Genomic DNA, 22093 nt, shown 5'->3' with positions numbered 1-22093 from the left:
GAGAAAGAACATGCGCTGCTGAAATGTGCATCTCCACCAACAGTCCAAATTCAGAGTGGAGGGAAAGGGAAAGTCTGTTTCCTTCTCTCCTCGCCACCCACTTCTGACGACCTGCCGGGAAATGTAGTCTCTTGCCTTCACTCGCTAGTGGAGGGGAAGAATTTCTGTCGCCAGTGGGGATCAATGTGGATGAGGGAGAAAAGACGTCCGAGAAATCCAGGAATCTGTAACATCCGCCTCCCCGTGTGGCGACGACTTCATCTTACAGGGGACGGCTCCTGTAACATCCGCCTCCCCGTGTGGCGACGACTTCATCTTTCAGGGGAAGGCTCTTAAAGGAAAGCAACAGTAATCAATGTTCTGGCGACAAGGGAGGCGTGGTTCTTGCCCAGGTACTGTCACGCTGTTGTCCCTTGGAAGACTCCGGCGCCTCACACCTGACGCTTGTTCCCCCAAACCTCAGAGAATCGGTAGCTTCCAAGTCAGGTGAGCTCCAGGGAAAAGGGTCTGGAGTCATACAAAATCCCCACCCCTCCTTGGGAAGTCACCAAACCTCGATTTTGCTTCTCTGAGAAATGGGGATAACAATACCTATGTCGAAGCAGAGTGTTATGACAATGTTCACGAAAAAGCCCACCTTCAGGGCCTGACACAGGGCACGTGTTGGTAGTTCGTTTCTCGAGGGCCCTTCCAGCCCAGCTGTTTTGGGATCCCAGGTGTCCGTCATGCCGGAAGGAGTTAGCTCCTGTGAGAAGAAAACTGTGCCAGGCAGTCTACCCCATCTTGAGCCGCAACCCCTCCGCCCCCGCCCCTCATCTGGGTCCTTCGGGGTCCACTACCGATTACTGTTGCTAGGGGGCGCGCATTCTCCTTTGACTGAGGTTCAACAACCTGAGCGGATTCCTCATCCTGAAGTTGTGGGCGCTGCCAATAGCCCAACCAATCTTGGAGGCACCGCGCCCCCTCGGCGCGCCCCCCTCCCCCTCCGCTCTAGACACCTCAGCTGCCAAGGCAAACGGGGCTGCTTCCTACCACTGTACCTTCTTACCTGCCTTCTTAATCTTCCTCCTCTGCCTGCAAACCTATTCACTTTCCACCCCTGTGGTTCGAGGGCCCTGTGGAAGATTTGGGGAGTGTGGTTTTTCTGGCAGGGAATTGAACGCAGGCTGGCTGCTGTGATGTGAAGTCCTAAATTTGCAGGGACTGGCCTCAGGCTCCTTCTAGCTCACAGTGTATTTAGGAAATCCTTGACTCCCGGAAGATTGTTTCCTCTTCCTCCTCACTGCTTTAGTTTGGCTTGCATGATTCCCCAGGGATTTTTCTGGGGCCAGTCCATCTACCGATTAGGTTCTTCCTTTCCACTCTTCTCACCGCCTCACCCAGTTAACTGTTCATCTTTCAGGTTTGTGTCCCAAAGAAGCCTTCATGTGTGTCATTCCCAGATGAGAGTCATTTGACTCTTCCCTGAGATATAAGCCTTATGAAGAGTCTGTCTCTTATGTGCTTTCAGCATCTCATTTGATTCTCCTAAGAATCCTGTATACCATTCTCATTTTATAGATGAGGAACCTGGGAATGACTGAGTGATAAAGCTAGTATTCAGAGCTTCTCCGGGGGGGTCTGTCTAGCGGTAAAGAATTCGCCTGCTAATGCAAGAGACCCGGGTTTGAACCCTGGTCTGGGAAGATCCCACATAATGCAGAGAAACAAAAGCCGAGCACTACACTACCGAGCCCAGGACCTAGGGCCTGTGCTCCCTGCCTACACCAGCTACCCCAGCGAGAAACCTGCACACCCCACAAAGAGTACCCAGCGCCAAAAGTGGAGAAAGCCTGCACGCAGCGATAAAGACCCAGCATGGCCGAAAACAAGTAATACTTGAATAAATGAATACGGTTTAGAAAGCAATATAGAATTATAAAGAAAAATAATTAGTATCATAACATAATTTTTTTCAAACTGCTAGGATTCCCAAGGCCTCAGAGCCCACCTTCAGAGCGATAGCATCTGCCAGTTGATCATGTCCATCCTCTGTGTGTTAAGTTTGGCACAGCAACCACTCATTTCTTTCGCTTGGAATCCAGCAACACTGAGTCTGCAATCTTTGTTTCCTTGAACAAGAAAGAGCTGGTGCAGAACTGTGGCTGCCCCTTTGGGATAAGACAAGTACTCCTAGATCCACACAGTCTCCATCCAGCTTGCTTCAGTCCTAGCAGAAGCACTACTGGCCCCACTTCATTAACTGAGACCCGAATATAAGCCTACTGAAGGTCAAAGCCATTTCTCACACTCTATAGAGCACCTCAGGGCCGGATGGTATACCTGTACCCCTCGCTGGCTGGATAGAGAGACGGCTGATTGTGACTGCATACAGAGATGGAGAACTTTTGCTTTTCACTTTGTAACCTACTCTGCAGTTTGACAGTTTTACCATGAGCAGATGTTATTTGTATATACTTAAAACAGCTTTCCCCAGTGGCTCAGTGGTAAAGATTCTGCCTGTAATGCAGGAGACACGGGTTCAACCCCTCTTTGGGGAAGATCTGCTGAAGGAGGGCATGACAACCCACTCCAGTATTGCTGCCTAGAGAATCCCATGGACTGAGGAGCGTGGCAGGCTACAGTCCATACAGTCGCAGGGATTTTGGACCCCAAGAAGATAAAATCTGTCACTGCTCCCACTTTTCCCCTTTCTACTTGCCATCAAGTGATGGGACCGCATGCCCTGATCTTAGTGTTTTGAATGTTGAGTTTTAAGCCAGCTTTTTCGCTCTCCTTTCACCCTCATCTAGATGCTCTTTGCTGCTGCTGCTAAGTCACTTCAGTCGTGTCAAATCCTCAGCGACTCCATGGACTGCGGCCTTCCAGGCTCCTCCGTCCATGGGATTTTCCAGGCACGAGTATTGGAGTGGGTGCCTTTGCCTTCTCCGAAGAGTCTCTTTAGTTCCTCTTCATTTTCTGCCAGTAGGGTGCTATTATCTGCTTATTTGAGGTTTGTGATAGTTCTCCTGGCAATATTGATTCCAGTTTGTGGGTCATCCAGCCTGCATTTTGCATGATGTACTCTGCATAAAGTTAAATAAACAGAGTAAGAGTATCTAGCCTTGTTGTGTTCCTTTCCCAGTTTTGAACCACTTGGTTGTTCCTAATTGAGACTCATACAGGTTGCTCAGGAAACAGGTAAGTTGGTCTGGTATTCCCACCTCTAAGAATTTTCCTTGGTTTGCTGTGATCCACACAGTCAAAGGCTTTCCAGTAATTAATGAAGCCAAAATAGATGTTTTTTTTTTTCTGGAATTCCCTTGCTTTCTCTATGATCCAGCTAATGTTGGCGATTTGATCTCTGGTTCCTCTTTCTGTTCTAAACCCAGCTTATACATCGGACGTTCTCAGTTCACTAACTGCCAAAGCCTAGCTTGAAGGATTTTGAGCATAACTTTGCTAGCACATGAAATGAGTGCAATTGTGTGATAATCTGAAAATTCCTTGGCATTGCCCTTCTTTGGGATGGGAATGAAAACTGACTCTTTCCAGTCCTGGGGCCACTGCTGAGTTTTCCAAATTTTCTAATATATTGGGTACAGCACTTTAGCAGCATCATCTTTTAGGATTTTAAATAGCTCCAGCTAGAATTCAGTCGCCTCCCCTAGCTTTGTTCATAGGCATGCTTCCTAAGGCCCACTTGACTTCAGGCTCCAGGATGTCTGGCTCTAGGTTAGCGACCACACCATCGTGGTTACCCAGATAACTAAGACTCTTTTTGTAGTTCGCCTGTGTATTCTGGCCACCTGGTCTTAATCTCTTCTGCTTCTGTTAGGTCCTTATAGTTTCTGTCCTTTCTCGTGCCCATCTTTGCATGAAATGTTCCCTTGATTGCTCCAGTTTTCTTGAAGAGATCTTTGTAGTATTTCCCATTCTATTGTTCTCTGATTTCTTTGCATTGTTCATTTGAGAAGGCCTTCTGATCTCTTCTTACTGTTCTCTGGAAGTCTGCACTCAGTTGGGTATATCTTTCCTTCTCTTCTCCCATGCTTTTTACCTCTCTTCTTTCCTCAGCTATTTGTAAAGCCTCCTCACACAAGCATTGTGCCTTCTTGCATTTCTTTTTCTTTGGGATGGTTTTGGTCACTGCCTCTTGTACAATGTTACAAACCTCTGTCATAGTTCTTCAGGCAATCTGTCTACCAGATCTTAATTCCTTGAATCTATTCATCACCTCCACTGTATCATCCCTGATAGCTCAGTTGGTAAAGTATCTGCCCATAATGCGGGAGACCTGGGTTGAATCCCTGGGTTGAGAAATCCCTGGAGAAGGGAAAAAGCTACCCATTCCAGTATTATTTTATGGACTGTACAGTCTATGGGGTCACAGAGAGTTGAACCTGTTGAGCGACTTTCACTTTCACTGTATAATCATGAGGGATTTGATTTAGGTCACAGCTGAATGGCCTAGGGGTTTCCCCTAGTTTCGTTAATTTAAGCCTGAATTTTGCAATAAGGAGCAATGATCTGAGCCAGTCAGCCCCAGGACTTGTTTTTATTGACTGTACAGAACTTCTCCATTTTTGGCTGAGAAGAATACACTCGATCTGATTTCAGATCTGGTGATGTCCATGTGTAGAGTTGCCCCTTGTGTTATTTGAGGAGTGTGTTTGCTATGACCAGTGTGTTCTCTTGACAAAAGTCTGTTAGCTTTTCCCCTGCTTCATTTTGTACTCCAAGGCCAAACTTGCCTGTTACTCCAGATATCCTTTGACTTCCTACTTTGCATTCCAATACCCCATGATGAAAAGGTCATTTTCACATCTCTTTTTGGTTTTTTTTTTTGCTCTTGGTTTTAGGCCTAGAAAATCTTGTGGGTGTTTATAGAACAGTAAACTTCAGCTTCCTCGGCATTAGTGGTTGGGGCATGTTTGTAAGTCGCTTCAATCGTGTCCAGCTCTTTTTGACCCTATGGACTGCAACCTACTGGACTCCTCTGTCCATGGGCTTCTCCAGGCAAGTATACTGGGCTGGGTTGCTGTGCCTTCCTCCACGGGATCTTCCCGACCCAGGGATCAAATCCACATCTCTTAAGTCTGCTACACTGGGAGGCGGGTTCATTACCACTAGTGGCTCCTTAGGACCTATGGAATGTGTGAGTGGGAATCAGGAATCTATATTTGTAAGAGTAACCCAGGGGATTCTTTTTTCCACTGAAATCTAGGATGAGACTCAGTGTGGAGATGTGGCCTTACCTCGGTGCAGGGCCCTGTGGGGCTCCTGGACACAAGGTCTTCGTGTCCTCCCTTTTTTTTTTTTTTTAAATATTTATTAATTTGGCTGCACTGGGTTAAAGCATGTGGGATCTATTCCCTGACAAGGGATCAAACCCGTGCCCCCGGCTTGGGGGGTCCCAGCCACTGGACCATGAGGGAAGTCCCCTCCTCCAATTCTTTAATGATAGGAAACAAGGTTCATTCAGGCTCCATGGCCTTCCCTGAATTCTAATAGGCAGCTTCAAGCAGTTGTTCATCAGGGAATGCAGGGATGCAAAACCAGGGAGGAGCCAAGAAAATTAAGAGTAGCCTCAGGGTAAGAGCCTGATTCCCCATCAAGGGATGCACACAATATCTTTGAGCTCTTTTGCAGATACCAAAACCCCCTCCAGGTGAGAGAATTTGATGGTTAACAATGGCATCCTGCCCACAAGCATGTAGACACCTGACCAGTTGGACCTGATTTGAGACCATGAATCCCTACTTACTTCACCACCAACCCATCAGAAGAGTGTTCACTCTATTTATGTATGGCTAATACAATATCATAAAAAATGAAGGAAAAAAGAAGAATGTTACAAGTTGATCATGCCCTCTCTGAATAATTGCTATAAAACTTTTCACTATCTTCCCAAAATGAGGGACAGATATTTTTGAGGATATGAACCTACTGTATCCCGCTTTGCCTGGCAAAGCAGTATAGCGCTCCATTCCTATTTTACCCAAAACTCTGTCTCTGAGATTTTATTTGGCACTGGTGTACAAAGAAGTTGAGCTTTCAGCATCATCTCTAGCTTTCGGGCATTGTGTAACATCACCTCTTAGAAACTCCATTTTCTCACCTGTATGAGAAGATTTTTTAAATGGTGAATATTTATTTATGGCTGTGAGATCGTAGTTGCTCCTCGGCATGTGGCATCTTCCTGGACTAGAGATGAACCCAAGTCCCCGGCACTGGCAGGCAGATTCTTATCCGCTGCACCACCAGGGATGTCTCCTCCTCTTTATTTTATTTTTTCTTGTCTACACTAAGTTCTTTAACTTTTTAGATATTAATTCCCGTTGATATATGGTTTCAAACTTTTCCTTCCTTTCTATAGACTGCCTTTTCATTTTGTTAATTGGTCCTTCTGCTGTGCAGAAGCTTTTGAGTTTGGTGTAGTCCATCACGGAAATTCTGGATCAAGTGCCTGGGGAAATGTTCTCAGAAGAATAAGGTTATCAAGGTATCAGTTCAGTTCAGTTGCTCAGTCGTGTCCGACTCTTTGCGACCCCATGAATCGAAGCACGCCAGGCCTCCCTGTTCATCACCATCTCCAGGAGTTCACTCAGACTCACGTCCGTCGAGTCCGTGATGCCATCCAGCCATCTCATCCTCTGTCGTCCCCTTCTCCTCCTACCCCAATCCCTCCCAGCATCAGGGTCTTTTCCAATGAGTCAACTCTTCTCATGAGGTGGCCAAAGTACTGGAGTTTCAGCTTTAGCATCATTCCTTCCAAGGAAATCCCAGGGTTGATCTCCTTCAGAATGGACTGGTTGCATCTCCTTGCAGTCCAAGGGACTCTCAAGAGTCTTCTCCAACACCACAGTTCAAAAGCATCAATTCTTCGGCTCTCAGCCTTCTTCACAGTCCAACTCTCACATCTACACATGACCACTGGAAAAACCATAGCCTTGACTAGACGGACCTTAGTCGGCAAAGTAATGTCTCTGCTTTTGAATATGCTATCTAGCTTGGTCATAACTTTTCTTCCAGGAGTAAGCGTCTTTTAATTTCATGGCTGTAGTCACCATCTGCAGTGATTCCGGAGCCCCAAAAAATAAAGTCTGACACTGTTTCCACAGCTTCCCATCTATTTCCCATGAAGTGATGGGACTGGATGCCATGATCTTCGTTTTCTGAATGTTGAGCTTTAGGTCAACTTTTTCACTCTCCTCTTTCACTTTCTTCAAGAGGCTTTTTAGCTCCTCTTCACTTTCTGCCATAAGGGTGGTGTCATCTGCATATCTGAAGTTATTGATATTTCTCCCAACAATCTTGATTCCAGCTTGTGTTTCCTCCAGTCCAGTGTTTCTCATGATGTACTCTGCATATAAGTTAAATAAGCAGGGTGACAATATACAGCCTTGACGTACTCCTTTTTCTATTTGGAACCAGTCTGTTGTTCCATGTCCAGTTCTAACTGTTGCTTCGTGACCTGCATACATTTCTTAAGAGGCAGGTCAGGTGGTCTGGTATTCCCATATCGTTCAGAATTTTCCACAGTTTATTGTGATCCACACAGTCAAAGGCTTTGGCATAGTCAATATAGCAGAAATAGATATTTTTCTGGAACTCTCTTGCTTTTTCCATGATCCAGCAGATGTTGGCAATTTGGTCTCTGGTTCCTCTGCCTTTTCTAAAACCAGCCTGAACGTCAGGGAGTTCACGGTTCACGTATTGCTGAAGACTGGCTTGGAGAATTTTGAGCATTACTTTACTAGCATCAAGGTATATCGGTGATAAAAAGCTGAGGAAGAATGTGGTCTCAACTGACCACATTTGATCTAGAGAAAGTTCTGGAGCCAAAAGTGTATCACGAAGTTAATTTCACCACTGGCCAAATTCTTCCAGGAGGAGAGGTGCTGGGCAGTTCTCCAGAGGAGCGGGACATGAGGGATTGGTGTGCTGTTGGCAAAAGCATCTGGATGGGGCACCAACAATGTCCTACAGTCCGCTTTGGCACTGTTCAGATCTACTTGCTTCTCCTAATAAGTTCTCTTCATCCCAGTACAACTTCCGCAGGATTCTGCTTGATCATAATTTCTGGGTAAATTTAGGAAAGGAGGATTAGTTCTGGACACACAACTGATATCGCTCAGCTCTCTCCTCTACATCTACTCATTCTAGCCCAGCCCTTCCCTTCTGTTCCTGGCTTCAGCTAGTGTTTCTGCTGGTCTCTACACTTTGTCTGGGGGATTGAGCCTGGCCCTCCCTCCTGAAGGGTCTGAGTCCCTAGTTAACATGCTTTATGAGCCCGTGACAATGGTACTTGCTCACTTACAAATAAAACAGCATAGGGGCTTCCTTGGTGGTCTAGTGGTTAAGAATCTACCTGGCAATGCAGGGGACACCAGTTCGGTTCCTGGTGCAGGAAGATCCCACACGCCTCAGAGCACCTGAGTCCAAGAGCCGCAGCTACGGAGTCCACGTGCAGCCACCACTGAAGCCTGCACACCCAGAGCCTGTGCTCTGCAACAAGAGAAGCCACCACGGTGAGAAGCCCACAGACCTCAACAGGAAAACAGCCCCCGCTCTCTGAAACTAGAGAAAGCCCGCACACAGCAGTGAAGACCTAGCACAGCCCAAAATAACAAATAATAATAAATAAATACAATTGTGAAAAAAAATACACCTCAGCATGGGTAGCTGGAGATATTCCAAGGGATCACCTGAATGGTAAGCATATTCCCTCTGTCCCCCATTACATAGCTCTCATCCTACTTTCTGTTCTGACCATAGTCTGTTACCCTCTGTCCATCCATACTGTTAGGGGAAGCACAATGATCGAAATTGCCTACCCTAGCCAGACACCACAGTAACCATCTGCGTGAGTTATTTTACAATAAGAAGTCCTAGAATGGAAGATGGAACTAACAAGCCACCACCAACCGGAAGAGTTCAGGAAAGGTCAGAAGGAGATGCCATGCATTCTACCACCTCCCAGAATCCTTCTTACTGATATCCATCTTGGCTGAGCCATGCGAGCACCACCAGGAAGGATGCCTTTGCACTGGCTTTTCTCTTTGCCTGGAAAGGTAGGAGGGAAGATTTACTCAAAAAGGGCTAATATTGGAGTCAGAGGCTCTGGCTTGAATTCTTGTTTATTTGTTCTGAATGGGCCTCATGATGGAACCTGCTGGATGGCAGGGTCATGACTGAGCATCCTGGTGGACAGACCGAATAGATCTCTTGGGAACACTGTTGCCAGAATCTTGGCTCTCTGTGCACCAATGCCAAACAGAAATATGGAGACAGAGTTTTGGAGCAGAAAGAAAGCATGGCCTTAGAGCTCTGCCAGGCACGGTAGGCTAGAGCCTCAAGAACTGTGTCCCACCCCCTCCCTGGTGAGTAGGGAAAAGGTACACAGTCAGGCAAGAGTCTGTGATAAGGATCAAGGCAGTAACAGTCTTGTATCTGTTCTCCTGCAGTTTCCCCAGGATGGGGACAAGATGAGGGTGTGTGCAGGGTCCTAGAAGGTCTGTCTCTCATCTTAATAAGCCTCTGCCTCACCTGCTGCTTCTGCTTTGATTAACAGCTGTTCTGCCCTTTGGGCTTCCCTCATAGCTCAGTTGGTAAAGAATCCGCCTGCAATGCAGGAGACCCTGTTCCAATCCCAGGTCGGGAAGATCCCCTGGAGAAAGGATAGGATATCCAATCCAGTGTTCGTGGGCTTCCCTGGTGGCTCAGCTGGTAAAGAATCCTCCTGCTATGTGGGAGATCTGGTTTTGATCCCTGGGTTGTGAAGATTCCCTGGAGAAGGGAAAGGCTACCCACTCCACTATTCTGGCCTGGAGAATTCCATGGACTGTGTATACTCCATGGGGTCGAAAAGAGTCGGACACGACTGACCGACTTTCACTTACTTACTTACTCTGCCCTTTGGAACTTAGAGAAGGTCGTGGAGGTCAGAGGCCCTCCTACAAGGAATGGTGGACAAAAAGGCCTCTGCACCCTGGAGTCCCACAGGGCCCTGCTTGGCATTAGCATTAGTGTGGCTGGTTGGGATTGGGCTCCAAGCCTGAGATAGTGGGACACTGAGGCTTTTGCCATTGGTTGGAGGCATTATGGTGGAGGTAAGGAGCTCAAACTAGTCAAACCTGAAGGATATCAGTCCTGCATATTCATTGGAAGGACTGATGCTGAAGCTGAAACTCCAATACTTTGGCCAATTTATGGGAAGAGCTGACTCAGTGGAAATGACCCTTATGCTGAGAAAGATCGAAGGCAGGAGGAGAAGGGGACGATAGAGGATGAGATGGTTGGATGGCATCACCAACTCAATGGACATGAATTTGAGCAAGCTCTGGGAGGTGGTGATGGACAGGGAAGCCTGGTGTGCTGCAGTCCATAGGGTCACAAAGAGTCAGACACAACTGAGTGACTGAGCTGAACTGGGGCCATGGAGGGGTTCTCATAGCAGAGGTCTCATAGCAAAGGTCGAGGCACTTGGTCGGTGAAGTCAGCAAGACCCTAAGTCGCCAAGACAATTTTTCTGGACTTCAGATGAGGAAACAAACTCAGGCACAGAGAGGTTTAAGTAACTTGCCTAAGCTAGTGATGGACAAAGGGAGGATTTTTACCCAAGTTGGAAAGAAAAGTCAGTGCTAGTCGCTCAGTGGAGTCAGACCCTGGGACCCCATGGACTGTAGCGGCCCAGGCTCCACTGTCCATGGAGTTCTCCAGACAAGAATACTGGGACAAGTTGCCATGCCTTCCTCCAGGGGATCTTTCCCACTCAGGGACTGCTGACTCTTCAATTGCTAGAATTTCCCAGGCATCAGCTTCTGGTGAGACTGAAACAGAGATAGAGATGTGTGGGCTAGGAGGTGGGGCAGGATGAAGCGGCAGACCTTCTGACATTTGCCAAGACAAATGCCTTAGAAAAATGGAACTGGGCCTGGGATAGGGGCGGATTGCTTCCGTTGTGAAGGGCCCGTGAACGGTCCAGAGAGCAAGTGAAGTTCCCAGGAGGAGGAGGAGATGGTGGGGTGGGCTCAGGGTGAGCCTGCCCTCTGGGGTGAGGCTCAGCCCAAAGTACCCTGCCCACATGTGAATAGCACAAAATCGCCTGTCTGGCTCCCTCCTCCCCTCCTGCCCTCCTTTTCTTCCCCCTCCTCCTCCTTCCCTCCTGCCCTCCTATTCTCCCCCCTCCTCCTCCTCCACTACCTGGCCTGGCCCACGCCTCAGTGCACCCACTCAATGGGCCTAGTCTAATCCTCTGACATCACAGCCTGCCCAACACAGGCCCTCCCTGGCAGACTTGACAGGCCCCAGGCTCAGAGACCCAATTTAGGATCTCCCACCTCAGAATGTATCTCTTCCCTCAACCTCTTCCCTCCTTCAGCTCACAGCTCAGATTGGGGACACCCTAGAGTCAGTCCCAAACAAGGTGGGGGGGCGGTGCCAGGAGCCTATGATCTGTCCTGGCCTTGCTGTGTGACTCCAGGTAAGTAGCTGCCCCTCTCTGGGCCTCAGTCTCCTTATTTAAATCCCCTCTACCCTCAGTTAATGACATCAACCTGTTTTGGCTTCCTCTCAGCACCTTGTAGCTTTAGGAAATCTTTTTTGTATGAGCTCACATGTTGGTTGTGGGGGACCACTGGACTGTGTGGCCCTTATTATTCACCCCAGTGCCAACTCACAGGAGGGGCTCCATCGACAGCTGCTGACTCAGGGTCTACATGGGTGAATGAATGAACAGATGTAGCCCCTGCCTTATGGTGGGGGCTCTGGATATGACCGTGTGTTCATAAGCACGGACGCATGTGCACTCCTGTGTTTGACACTCCCTGGCAGGGTGTGTGGTGTAACACAGTTGGGGGCATGTCCACTGGGGTGTCAGCTCCACAAGGGCAGGGATTTGTGTCTGACTTCTTCCCTGCCCTATCCCACTCTATCTGGAACAGGGACAAGCACACGGCTACAGTCAATACATCCTTGAGTGTAAAAATGTATGAAAGTGAATACACACATCTGGTGTGGGTCCACGTGCCCACCTGTGCATATAGTACAGTATAGTGTTAGTCACTCGGTCATGCCTGACTCTGAGATCCCAGGGACTGTCACCCATCAGGCTCCTCTGTCCTTGGAATGTCCAGGCAAGAATACTGGAGTGGGTAGCCATTCTCTCCTCCAGGGGATTTTCCCCACCCAGGGATCGAACCTGAGTCTCCTACATTGCAGGAAGTTTCTTTAATGTCTGAGCCACCAGGGAAGCCCAAGACAGGTACATGGTGATGCCTAAAGCTCAGCTTCTCTGGACACTGGTGCCGGATAAACCTCAGGGACAAAGATGGGGCTGAATTTGAAAAGGAGAACTTCATTGCTTTGCCAGGCAAAGGGGGATACAGCAGGCTTATGCTCTCAAAACCATGTTCCCCCTCGGGAAAATACTGAGAAGTTTTATAGTAAAAAAGGATGGGATCGGCTCGTGAACATTTTCCTGATGTTTGGTGGTGTCAGGTAGAAATTAATGTATTCAACCTTCAGGTCCAACGGGTCTGGGGTCTACCAGTTTGAGGGCAGCATACCACAGCCTGTCCCGCCAGAGGGGGTTTCAGTACCTGCAAATGCTTCAAAGATGTTGTATGTATCTCATGTTCAGGCATGGGCATCTTGCCCCAAGGCTGCTCTTGGTTTTATTTCTCCCTGGTTTTGCAATCCCTCCCTTCCTTAATTAACAGCTAATTAACAGCTGCCCATATCAAGTCCTGGAGAAGACAATGGCACTCCACTCCAGGAATCTTGCCTGGAAAATCCCATGGACAGAGGAGCCTGCCAGGCTGCAGTCCATGGGTGTAGCGAAGAGTCGGACACAACTGAGCGACTTCCCTTTCACTTTTCACTTTCATGCACTGGAGAAGGAAATGGCAACCCACTCCCTTGTTCTTGCCTGGAGAATCCCATGGACGGGGGAGCCTGGTGGGCTGCCATCTCTGGGGTCGCACAGAGTCAGACACGACTGAAGCGACGATACAGCAGCAGCAGCATATCAAGTCCGGGAAGATCACGGAGGCTGAATGAAGGCTGCCACCTGCAATATCAAAGAAATGGATGGTGGGTGGGTGCTTCCCTCGTGGCTCAGTGGTAAAGAATCCACCTGCCAATGTGGGAGACACAGGTTCATTTCTTCATCCCAGAAGATCCCACATGCCTCAGAGCAACTAAGTCTGTGAGCCACAACTACTGAGCCCTCACCCTAGAGCCCGTGCTTTAGAGGAATAAGAGAAGCCACCAAAGTGAGAAGCCTGTGCCCTGCAACGAAGAGTAGCCCCACTCGATGCAACTACAGAAAAAGCCCACGCAGCCACGAAGATCCAGCATAGACAAAATAAATAAATTCATTTATATTTAAAATAAACTCCTCAAAAAAAAAAGAAAGAAAGAAATGAAGGACACAAAGGCCTTGAGACAAGGAGCCCCACAGGGCCCTGCACGGGATCACATGCTCCCGGGTAAGGGTGTGAGTGATGTTGCTTACACACCACCCCCCTGTCCCTTTTCCGAATTCCTCCAGAACCAGGGCCCGATGCCTGGGTCCTGATGGGCCAGAGCAGGGGCCACCTCCTTGAGGGAAACTGGATCCCAGGACGTGCAGATTGCCAGGGAGCAGGGCAGCCCCTTTGTCGCTAGGAAAATCCCCTCCCTGCCTGGCTCCCTTTCTCCCAGCAACCCGAGTTAAAGTCAGATTTGGGGGGCTGTAGGGGACTAGGGTATCACCTCAATGCCCCCTTCCCTAGTTGTCCCCTGCCTCAGGGGCTTCTGCATCTCCCCCCACAACCCCCAAGGTATGACTTTCCCTCCCTCATGGGTGGCCGGAGGGCTCAGACCCAAGTATAAAGCCACCTGAGGGGCAAGAGGACAGGTGTCGCAGAACCACCGAGAGACTGCAGAGAGGAAGCATCCAGGAGACACCATGGGTTATCATCTGCTGGGTGAGTGAGGGATACAGGGCGCCAGCGTCCTGAGACCAGGAGGGAGGGGGTACTGCCTGCACCCTCTGGCCCATCTGACTCAGGTACCTGGCTGCTCTTGCGTCTGCTGCGAACATCCACAACCTTACACACAGAAGACTTCATTCATCATTAAGACATACTTCTGGAGTGCCTATTAGGTGTTAGGTAGGAGAATCCCAGGGACAGAGGAGCCTGTTGGGCTGCCGTCTAAGGAGTCGCACAGAGTCGGACAGGACTGACGCAGCTTAGCAGCAGCAGCAGCAGCAGCAGTAGTCTAAGGGGGCTTCGCAGGTGGTGCTAGTGATAAGAAACCTGCCTGCAATGCAGGAAACAAGAGACCTGGGTTTGATCTGTGAGTTGGAAAGATCCCCTGGAGGAGGGCATGGCAACCCACTCCACTATTCTTGCCTGGAGAATCTCATGAACAGAGGCTCCTGCTGGGCTACAGTCCACGGGGTAGCCAAGAGTTGGACACAACTGAAGTGACTAAGCACACACTCACCGGAGTCTAAGTACTGGGGTCATTGTTGCTGTTTAGTTGCTAAGTCGTGTCCAACTCTTTTGGGGACCCCATGGACTGCAGCCCTCGAGGGCCCTCTGTCCGTGGTATTTCCCAGACAAGACTCCTGGAGTGGACTGCCATTTCAGTCTCCGTGTGAACTTCCCCATTCAGGGATCAGACCCACATTTCCCGCATTGGCAGAGGCAGATTCTTTACCACTGAGCTGTCAGGGAAACCCAAGCACTGGGGACACAGCAGTAAAGAAACAGACAAAAAATGAGATTTCTTTCAGCAGACAGACAGTCCATGTGATCATAAGTAAATTATGCCAGTGTGACTTCCAGGTAGTGCTAGTGGTAAAGAATCTGCCTGTCAAAGTAGAAGACAGGAGACATGGGTTCGATCCCTGGGTCAGGAAGAACCCCTGGAGGAGGAAATGGCAACCCACTCCAATATTCTTGCCTGGAAAATTCCATGGACAGAGGAGCCTGGTGGGCTACAGTCCATGGGGTCGCAAAGAGTCGCACTGGACTGAGCACCTACACAGACGTGATAGAATTTGCATACACTGATCCAAGTTTGTTGAATGAATGAATGAACAGGGCTTCCCCTCAGGCCTCCCCTTAAGTTCTGAACTTCTGGGAGTTCAGGAATGTAGACAGGGAAGCTAACGAAGCCATCCTGGTCTGCCTCTCATCTCCATCACTGCTGGTGACTTTAAGTTGTCTTTGTTGTTGTTGTTGTTTTTTTTTTTAATTTGGCTACACCAGGTTTTAGTTGGGGCAGGTGGGATCTAGTTCCCTGACCAGGGATTGAACTTGAGCGCCCTGCATTGGCAGTGCAGAGTCTTAGGCCTGGGACTGCCAGGGACATCCCCAAATACCTTTTCGAGTTGAGCCCTGAAGAATCAGAAGGAGAATCCCTGGGTGGGATTGGAAGGTGGTCCTGGCAGGGCCCAGCAAGGGCAAAGTCTGAGTAGCGGGTGCTGTGGAAAAGAGGGGCCAGGCCTCGTAGCCCACAGTGAGGACTTTAATAGTCACACTGTTAGGTGGGAGCCGTGGGAAGGTTTGGACAAAGGAGGGATCTAGCTGGACTTGAAGAGCTTCCAGGTGGCAGAGGGAGACCAGGGTGGAAGCAGAGACAGCAGCAGGGAGAGACATAGCTTCTAGATGCATCTTTTACTTATTTATGGCTGTGCTGGGTCTTCGCTGCTGTGCTCAAGCTTTCTCTAGTTGCCGTGAGTGGTGGATACTCTCGAGCTGAGGTGCGTGGACTTCTCATTGCAGTGGTTTCTCCTGTTGCAGGCTCTAGGCACACAGCCTTCAGTACCTGTGGCTCCTTGACTCTAGGGCACAGGCTCGCTAATTGTGCAAGGGCTTAAAGGTTGTTCCATGGTGTGTGGGATATTTCCAGACCAGGGGTCCAACATGTTGTCCTGAGTTGGCAGGTGGATTCTTTACTGCTGAGCCAGCTGAGAGATCCACATGTTTTCAAACTTTGTATTGAAAATATCACATATGTACAGGGAGATGTGCACAAGTCCTAAGTATACAGCTTAGTGAGCTCTCACAGAGTCTAGGTACACTTGCCACAAGTGCTCGGATGCAGAAACACAGACCCAGGGAGTTCCTGGTGGTCTGGTGGTTAGGATTCTGGGCTTTCACTGCCCAGGTTCAATCCCTGGTCAGGGAGCTGAGATCCTGCAAGCTTCAGGGTGTGAACACAAACAAATACAAAACCCCGCAGACCTCGTGGCCACCTTTTAAGGACAGAGCCAACAGGATTTAGTGTGGGGTGAACGTAGTGGGAGAGAGAGAATGAGGTGTCCAAGAGGACCCCGTGACTTTGATGTGAGCACCTGGAAGAATGGACATGCACTTTTCTCAGATGGGAAAGACCAGGGAAGGAGGGGAACAGGGCAGCTAGATGCTTATTAACATCCAAGGGAAAACATCAAGTGGGAAATTGAATACATAAGTCTGGAGGTCAGGGGAATATTTTTTTCTTTTTAATACTTATTTATATAAAATTGCATTTTAAAAGAAAAAATAAAAATTTGTCTTCTTTGGCTGTGCTGGTTCTTAGTCATGGCGGCATGCAAATTCTCAGTTGTGGTGTGCGTTTAGTTCCCTGACCAGGGATTGAACTCGGGGTCTCCTGCTTGGGAGCTCAGAGTCTTTAGCCACTGGACCAGCGGAGAAGTCCCAAGGGAATATACTGGGCTAGAAAGAATCTGCTAACAGGGTATTCTGCCCTGAGTGGCACATACAAGACCGTTGTAAGCCACAAGGGCTGAATCCATATGAGGGGCTGTTATGATGAATGAGCGAATTGGCAGGGGAGGTCAGGGACTTGGTGCTGACCTCTGATTTCTTCCTGCCAGCCCCCTTCTGCCTGCTGGCCCTGCTGCTGCCCCCTCTCCCTTTGGGAGCCCCCGTGTCCACAGCCGAGTCTGTCAAGCAAGCCTATAACCTGGCACTCCACTTGCAGAGGCAGACTTCCACCCTGCTGCAGACTTACGTGAGTGACGGGCCGTGAGCAGGGCGCGATGGGAGGAGGCTGTCACCCTCTTGGCCCAGCCCTGGGGAAGGAGGCAGAACAAGGCTGGAAGAAGGCTCCTCCATGGCTCCTGGGCTCCAGGGGCTCTGCCAGCTAGAGACATGCCAACAGGAATGAGGTCACTCATGGCTGGGTGACCTTGGGCAGGTCATTCTTTCTCTCCCTGTCTTAGCTTCCTCATCTGCCAAATGGGATGCTGATCGTGCCTTGGCTGACCTCTCAGGACTGTCAGAAGATTCAAAGGAAGCACCTAGGGAAAGTGCTTTACAGGCTCATGAGTCTGCCCATGACCACCTCTGCCCTTGCTTTCGTGAGCCGATGCCATGCTGGGAGATTCAGCCTCATTATCTTACTGGCTCCTCAGATAGCTCTAGGAGGCAAAATTATGACCAATTTTTACAAATGAGAGAACTGAGGTGGCTTTTTTAGATTTTTTAAAAACTTTTTAATGTTTTTATTATGGTATTTGTTTTTGGCTGTGCTGGATCTTTGCTATTTAGTTTCAGCTAAATTTAGTTTCGGCTTTGTTATTTAGTTTCTTTAGTTTCAGAGAAGAACATGGCAACCCAGTCCAGTATTCTTGCCTGGAGAATCCCATGGACAGAGGAGCCTGGCGGGCCATGGTCCACGGCATCGCAGAGAGTTGGACATGCCACATGTGACTCAGCACTGAGCATTTCTCTAGTTTTCCTGAGTGGCATCTCCTCTCTAGTTGTGGTGTGCAGGTTCTCACTGTGGCGGCTTCCCTCCTTGCTGAGCGCAGGCTCTCAGGCTCGCAAGGCTTCAGTACTTGGGGCATGTGGGCTCAGTAGTTGCGACTCCCTGGCTCTAGGGCACAGGCTCAGTAGTTGCAGTGCACGGGCTTAGTTGATCTAGGACGTGGCATCTTCCTGGATCAGGAACCCGTGTCTCCAGCATTGGCAGGAGGATTCTTATCCACAGAGCCACCAGGGAAGCCCTCTTTTTGATTTTGGATGTGGGCCATTTTTAAAGTCCTTAGTGAGTTTGTTATCATACCGCTTCTGTTTTATCCTTTGGGTTTCTTGGCTGCGAGGCAGGTGACATCTTAGCTCTTCAACCAGGGATTGAACCCACACCCCCTGCATTGCAGGGCAGAGTCTTAACCACTGGACTATGAAGCAAAGTCCAGGAATCTGAGGTTTAGAGGGGGAATAATTTACCTGAGGTCCCAAAACTGTCTGGAAGTTCAAAGCAGCAGCCTGCTGGCTGGGTCTGACCCACAGATGTTTTGTTTAGGCCATGCGATGCTTGTTCAAATGTTGAACCTGAAAACCTGTCCAAAACAGGCACAGGGGTCCTGTTGGCCTCCAGTCGCTGTGCCGCAGCCGAACCCAATCTGCTTCTTCTCCGGGTGACGGGACCCACCTGGCCCTGGAGGCCCTGGAGCTTGTGACTCTTCCACTGTACCATATCTAGGTCCACGTGAATCTACCGAACCTAGTTTCTTGTTTCCTTCTGTAAAATCTAGTTTCCTTCTCTGGGGCTGTGCTGGGTCCTCGTGGCTGTCACAGGCTTTCTGTAATTTCGGGAGCAGGGCCTCCTCTGCTTTGCAGTCTTGGGCTTCTCACTGCAGTGGCTTCTACTGTCACGAAGCATGTGCTCTAGGAGTGAGGGCTCAGGAGTTGCGGTCCCCAGGCTTAGTGGCCCCACGGCATGGGGGATCTTTCTGGAGCAGGGATCGAACCCACATCCCCTGCTTTGGCAGGCAGATTCTTAACCGCTGAACCACCAGGGAAGTCCCTGCCTCTAATTTCTAGTCTCATATCTGCCACCATCCTCTGGGTAGCTTTGAGGACCCTGAGTTTCCCCATTTGTAAAATGGGGGTGTAGGACTAGGTGATCTATGAAGTACAGACTTTATCAGTGTGCACTAAAATTCTGTGGGTCTAGGTTTGTGGAGGTGAGAAATTTAATGGAGAAGGCATTAACTCAATAACCTTATATTTCAATTCAATATTAATAAGTATTTACAAATATTAACCCCTCAAGAATGTGAATAAAAAGGAAATACAGCTTTAACCACATTGTCATGTGGTTACCTTGCAAATATGGTAATAAGTAACATCATCATAGTGTTCATGATATTAATATAAAGATATCATTAGTGAATGATATTAACGCCCTAATCGTATGCCAAGTGCTAAGTGCCTCATGTCTATTACATCTTATCATCTTCACCATTACAGCGCCATGTGGGAATTACTGAAGCTGTGATTCAAAGTCGCACAAGTTGTATGTGGAGGAGGCTGAGTTGAAGCCTAAGAACTCGGGCTCTGTGCTAGAACCTTTCAACTCCCCGAGGCAGGGAATGGCGACTCCCCCTAGGAAGAGGCCAGTCTCGTGGAAGGCAGATGTGAATTCAGGGGCACCCTAGGGCAGCGTTTGGGTCCCCTCACTCTCATCTGTCTCTGTCTCTCGTGCAGCTCCAGCACCAAGGCACTCCCTTTAGTGATCCCGACTTCTCACTCCCTGAACTCTCGCTCAGTACCCTGCCTGATACCGAAATGTTCTTCGAGACCTGGCATGGCCTGGAAGATGAAGTACGTCTGAGCCTCATCCAGGAGGCCTTCTGGTCCTTCAGCCAGCACCTCCGGCTTGTGATGCTTGACCAGGATGACCTCAACCATGGCAATTCCATCATAGAGGATCAGCTTTGGAAAGCAAGACTCAAGGCCAAAAGCCTAGCGGGCAACTTGGCTGACATCATGACTGCCCTGGGCGTGACCACACCCCCAGCAAACACCCACCTCAGTAATGTCCCCTTAGGGGACACGGCTTTCCAGAAGAGGTGTCGAGGGTATGTAATAATCCGGGACTTCGGCTTTTGGACAGACCGAGCTGTGACTTTCTTGGGTGAGCTCAAGGACAAATACTCTCAATAGAGGAGGTGGAACTTCCTGTTAGAGGTGCAACCCTTTCCCTTTCACAGCTGATTCTTTCCTGTTTTGTTTTGTTTTCTCTCACCAGGGAGTCTTTTCTGCCTTGTTGTCTAGCAGGGCTTGTGTACCACGTATCTGGGAACATTTCCTGGGACCAGGCGTCTAGTCCTTATGCCTGGGCCTTCCTGCCCAGATCCTGTGGCCTCCCTTCCTGATCTGGGTGGGACTCCATGGACAGCAAGCATCTCATGAATTCCCATTCCAGTGGTACTGGTGGCTCACTTCCTGGGTGGAAAGAAATACCTCTTTGAAGAGGTTTCACTTACAGTCCATGAGGTCACAGAGTGGGATGCAACAGAGTGAGGAACACTTTTCATTTTCACTTCCCAGTCTACAGGGGGAGTACAGTTGGTCCCCTTCCTGCAATTTAGAGGAGGTCAAGGGATACCCTTCTTGTCTCTGTCGACCTCACTTCCTGCATAAAGATATGGACTTTCTGAGCAACGAGGCCTCCCTTTTTTCTGGAGTTCACTTCCTGCTCTAGACTACCTCTCTGATTGTGGCCACTGCTCCAACTTCCCATCTTACGGTGCTTCACTTCCTATTCAATGGATGTCTGACTCTTGAAAAGCTAAGGGCCTGAGTCACATCTGTTTCTTGCTCAGGTCACATCCACTTCGGGATGACAGATGGCATCCCGGGCCTGGCCTCTCTTGAAAGCTCCTATTTATAGTGTGGCTTTTGCGGATGGCTGGGGCCACCAGGCCATACCCCAAGGATCTTATTCTCCTTAAATGTGTTTCCCTATTGTCAACGACTGTATATACTGGTAAATTCAATGTTCTTGTTAAACATTTTATTTACAAAAAATTGATTTATTCTCATAAATAAAACTCTTCAAAGGGGTGAGATTTTTTTTTTTTTTTTTGTCTCCATAAACCTGACTTGAGGAGAAGGGAAGGTGTGGATTAGGGCAGAGGGAGGGGAAGGGGTGGAGGGCATCAAAGGGAGAGGCGGCAGGGCCACAAGGGGTGGGATGGGGGACAGGGAGAGCAGCAGGTAGAGTGACCCTGGGCGAAGGTGGCTGAAATCTGTCTGGAGTAGCCCTTCCACCACAGGGCCAACAGGTGTGTTCCTGGCCAGGACACGACAGAGAGAAGGACAGAGGCAAACAGAGTGACAGGTGTCCCTTCCTTGAGATGAGGTGGAGATATGCACAGGCGACAACGGGCCAAGAGGAAACAGGACACGGGAAGGCAAAGAGATGCTCAGAGAGGCAGACGCAAGCGGTGGAGAAACCCGGGGGAGCAAGGACATGACAGATACGGGAAGTCGTAGAGGGAGACAAGAAGGACCCAGAGAGAAAAAGAGATGGAGAAGCCTCCAAAGAAAACAGAGAGACAGAAGCAGTCGGAGGTCAGAGAGACGCTGACAGAGATGGGGACAGACGGAGACGGCCGGGAGGGCACTGCGAGCTGGGCCCTTGGCTACTGGGAAAGGCCCACTCTCGGGAGCCCTGGGGAGCACTAAGGATGAGGAAGGTGAGCACAACCCCATGGTTCTTGGATACCTACTGTGTGCTACACCTGGCAGCAGGTACCTTCTTATCCATGCTGTTTGACCTTTACAACTCAACAAAGGAAACATTTCACGGAGGAGGTACCTTGAGGGTCACAGTGATTTGCTCAAGGTCACACAGTGGGTAAGACTAGCTTCAAATCTGAGACCACTCTCACAGGTGAAAAGGAGGCCGAAGAAGGCAAGGACCCATTCTTGGCTCCAGGGAGGGTGTCCAAGGGAACCCGAGCTTTCTGTGGGTCTCTGCCTCTGAAAGTTGGGAAAGGCCTGAAGTAGGGTGTGGGAGGAATTCTTCTGTGGACCCTAACATTGGCCCCAGCTTGAAGCTGAGGACAGAAATGGGCCTGGCAGATATGTGAACCAGCCAGTGAACGAAGGAGCGAATCTATGGCAACTTTACATGACCCTCGAAGGAGTCACCCCCAGCCCCCCAGATAGGTGCTGAGGTCAGCTGGGAAAGGGTGCACCCCTGCAGCAGGGGCAGAAGTCACAGCAGTGCACTGCTGAAGCAGACACGACTGCTTCGTGTGCCCGGGCCCCCCTGAATTTCTTCATGTCTCGGCAGAAGGGGCAGTCCC

At 49.4% G+C, this 22093-nt stretch overlaps 1 protein-coding gene across 1 annotated transcript; it reads left to right on the top strand.

Moving 5' to 3' along the window:
- The first annotated feature begins 16800 nt into the window (after positions 1 to 16800).
- On the top strand, positions 16801 to 20843 carry LOC138428869 (cardiotrophin-2-like). Its single transcript, XM_069569801.1, has 2 exons — positions 16801 to 16998; positions 19482 to 20843. The coding sequence occupies exons 1-2, from the start codon at positions 16801 to 16803 to the stop codon at positions 19938 to 19940; spliced, it is 657 nt and encodes a 218-aa protein (XP_069425902.1). The 3' UTR covers positions 19941 to 20843.
- The last annotated feature ends 1250 nt before the right edge of the window (positions 20844 to 22093 follow it).

This window comes from Ovis canadensis, chromosome 24 (assembly GCF_042477335.2).
Source record: "Ovis canadensis isolate MfBH-ARS-UI-01 breed Bighorn chromosome 24, ARS-UI_OviCan_v2, whole genome shotgun sequence".
Classification (NCBI taxonomy): Eukaryota; Metazoa; Chordata; class Mammalia; order Artiodactyla; family Bovidae; genus Ovis; species Ovis canadensis.
The sequence above is the reverse complement of the archived record's forward strand: the minus strand, read 5'-3'. Positions and strand labels throughout refer to the sequence as shown.

Bases quoted from the DNA above. Each gene is read 5' to 3' on its own strand.
- LOC138428869 (XM_069569801.1), top strand. From the start codon at position 16,801: ATGAGCGAATTGGCAGGGGAGGTCAGGGACTTGGTGCTGACCTCTGAT. The intron at 16,999-19,481 runs GTGAGTGACGGG...TCTCTCGTGCAG, and splicing joins CCACCCTGCTGCAGACTTAC to CTCCAGCACCAAGGCACTCC.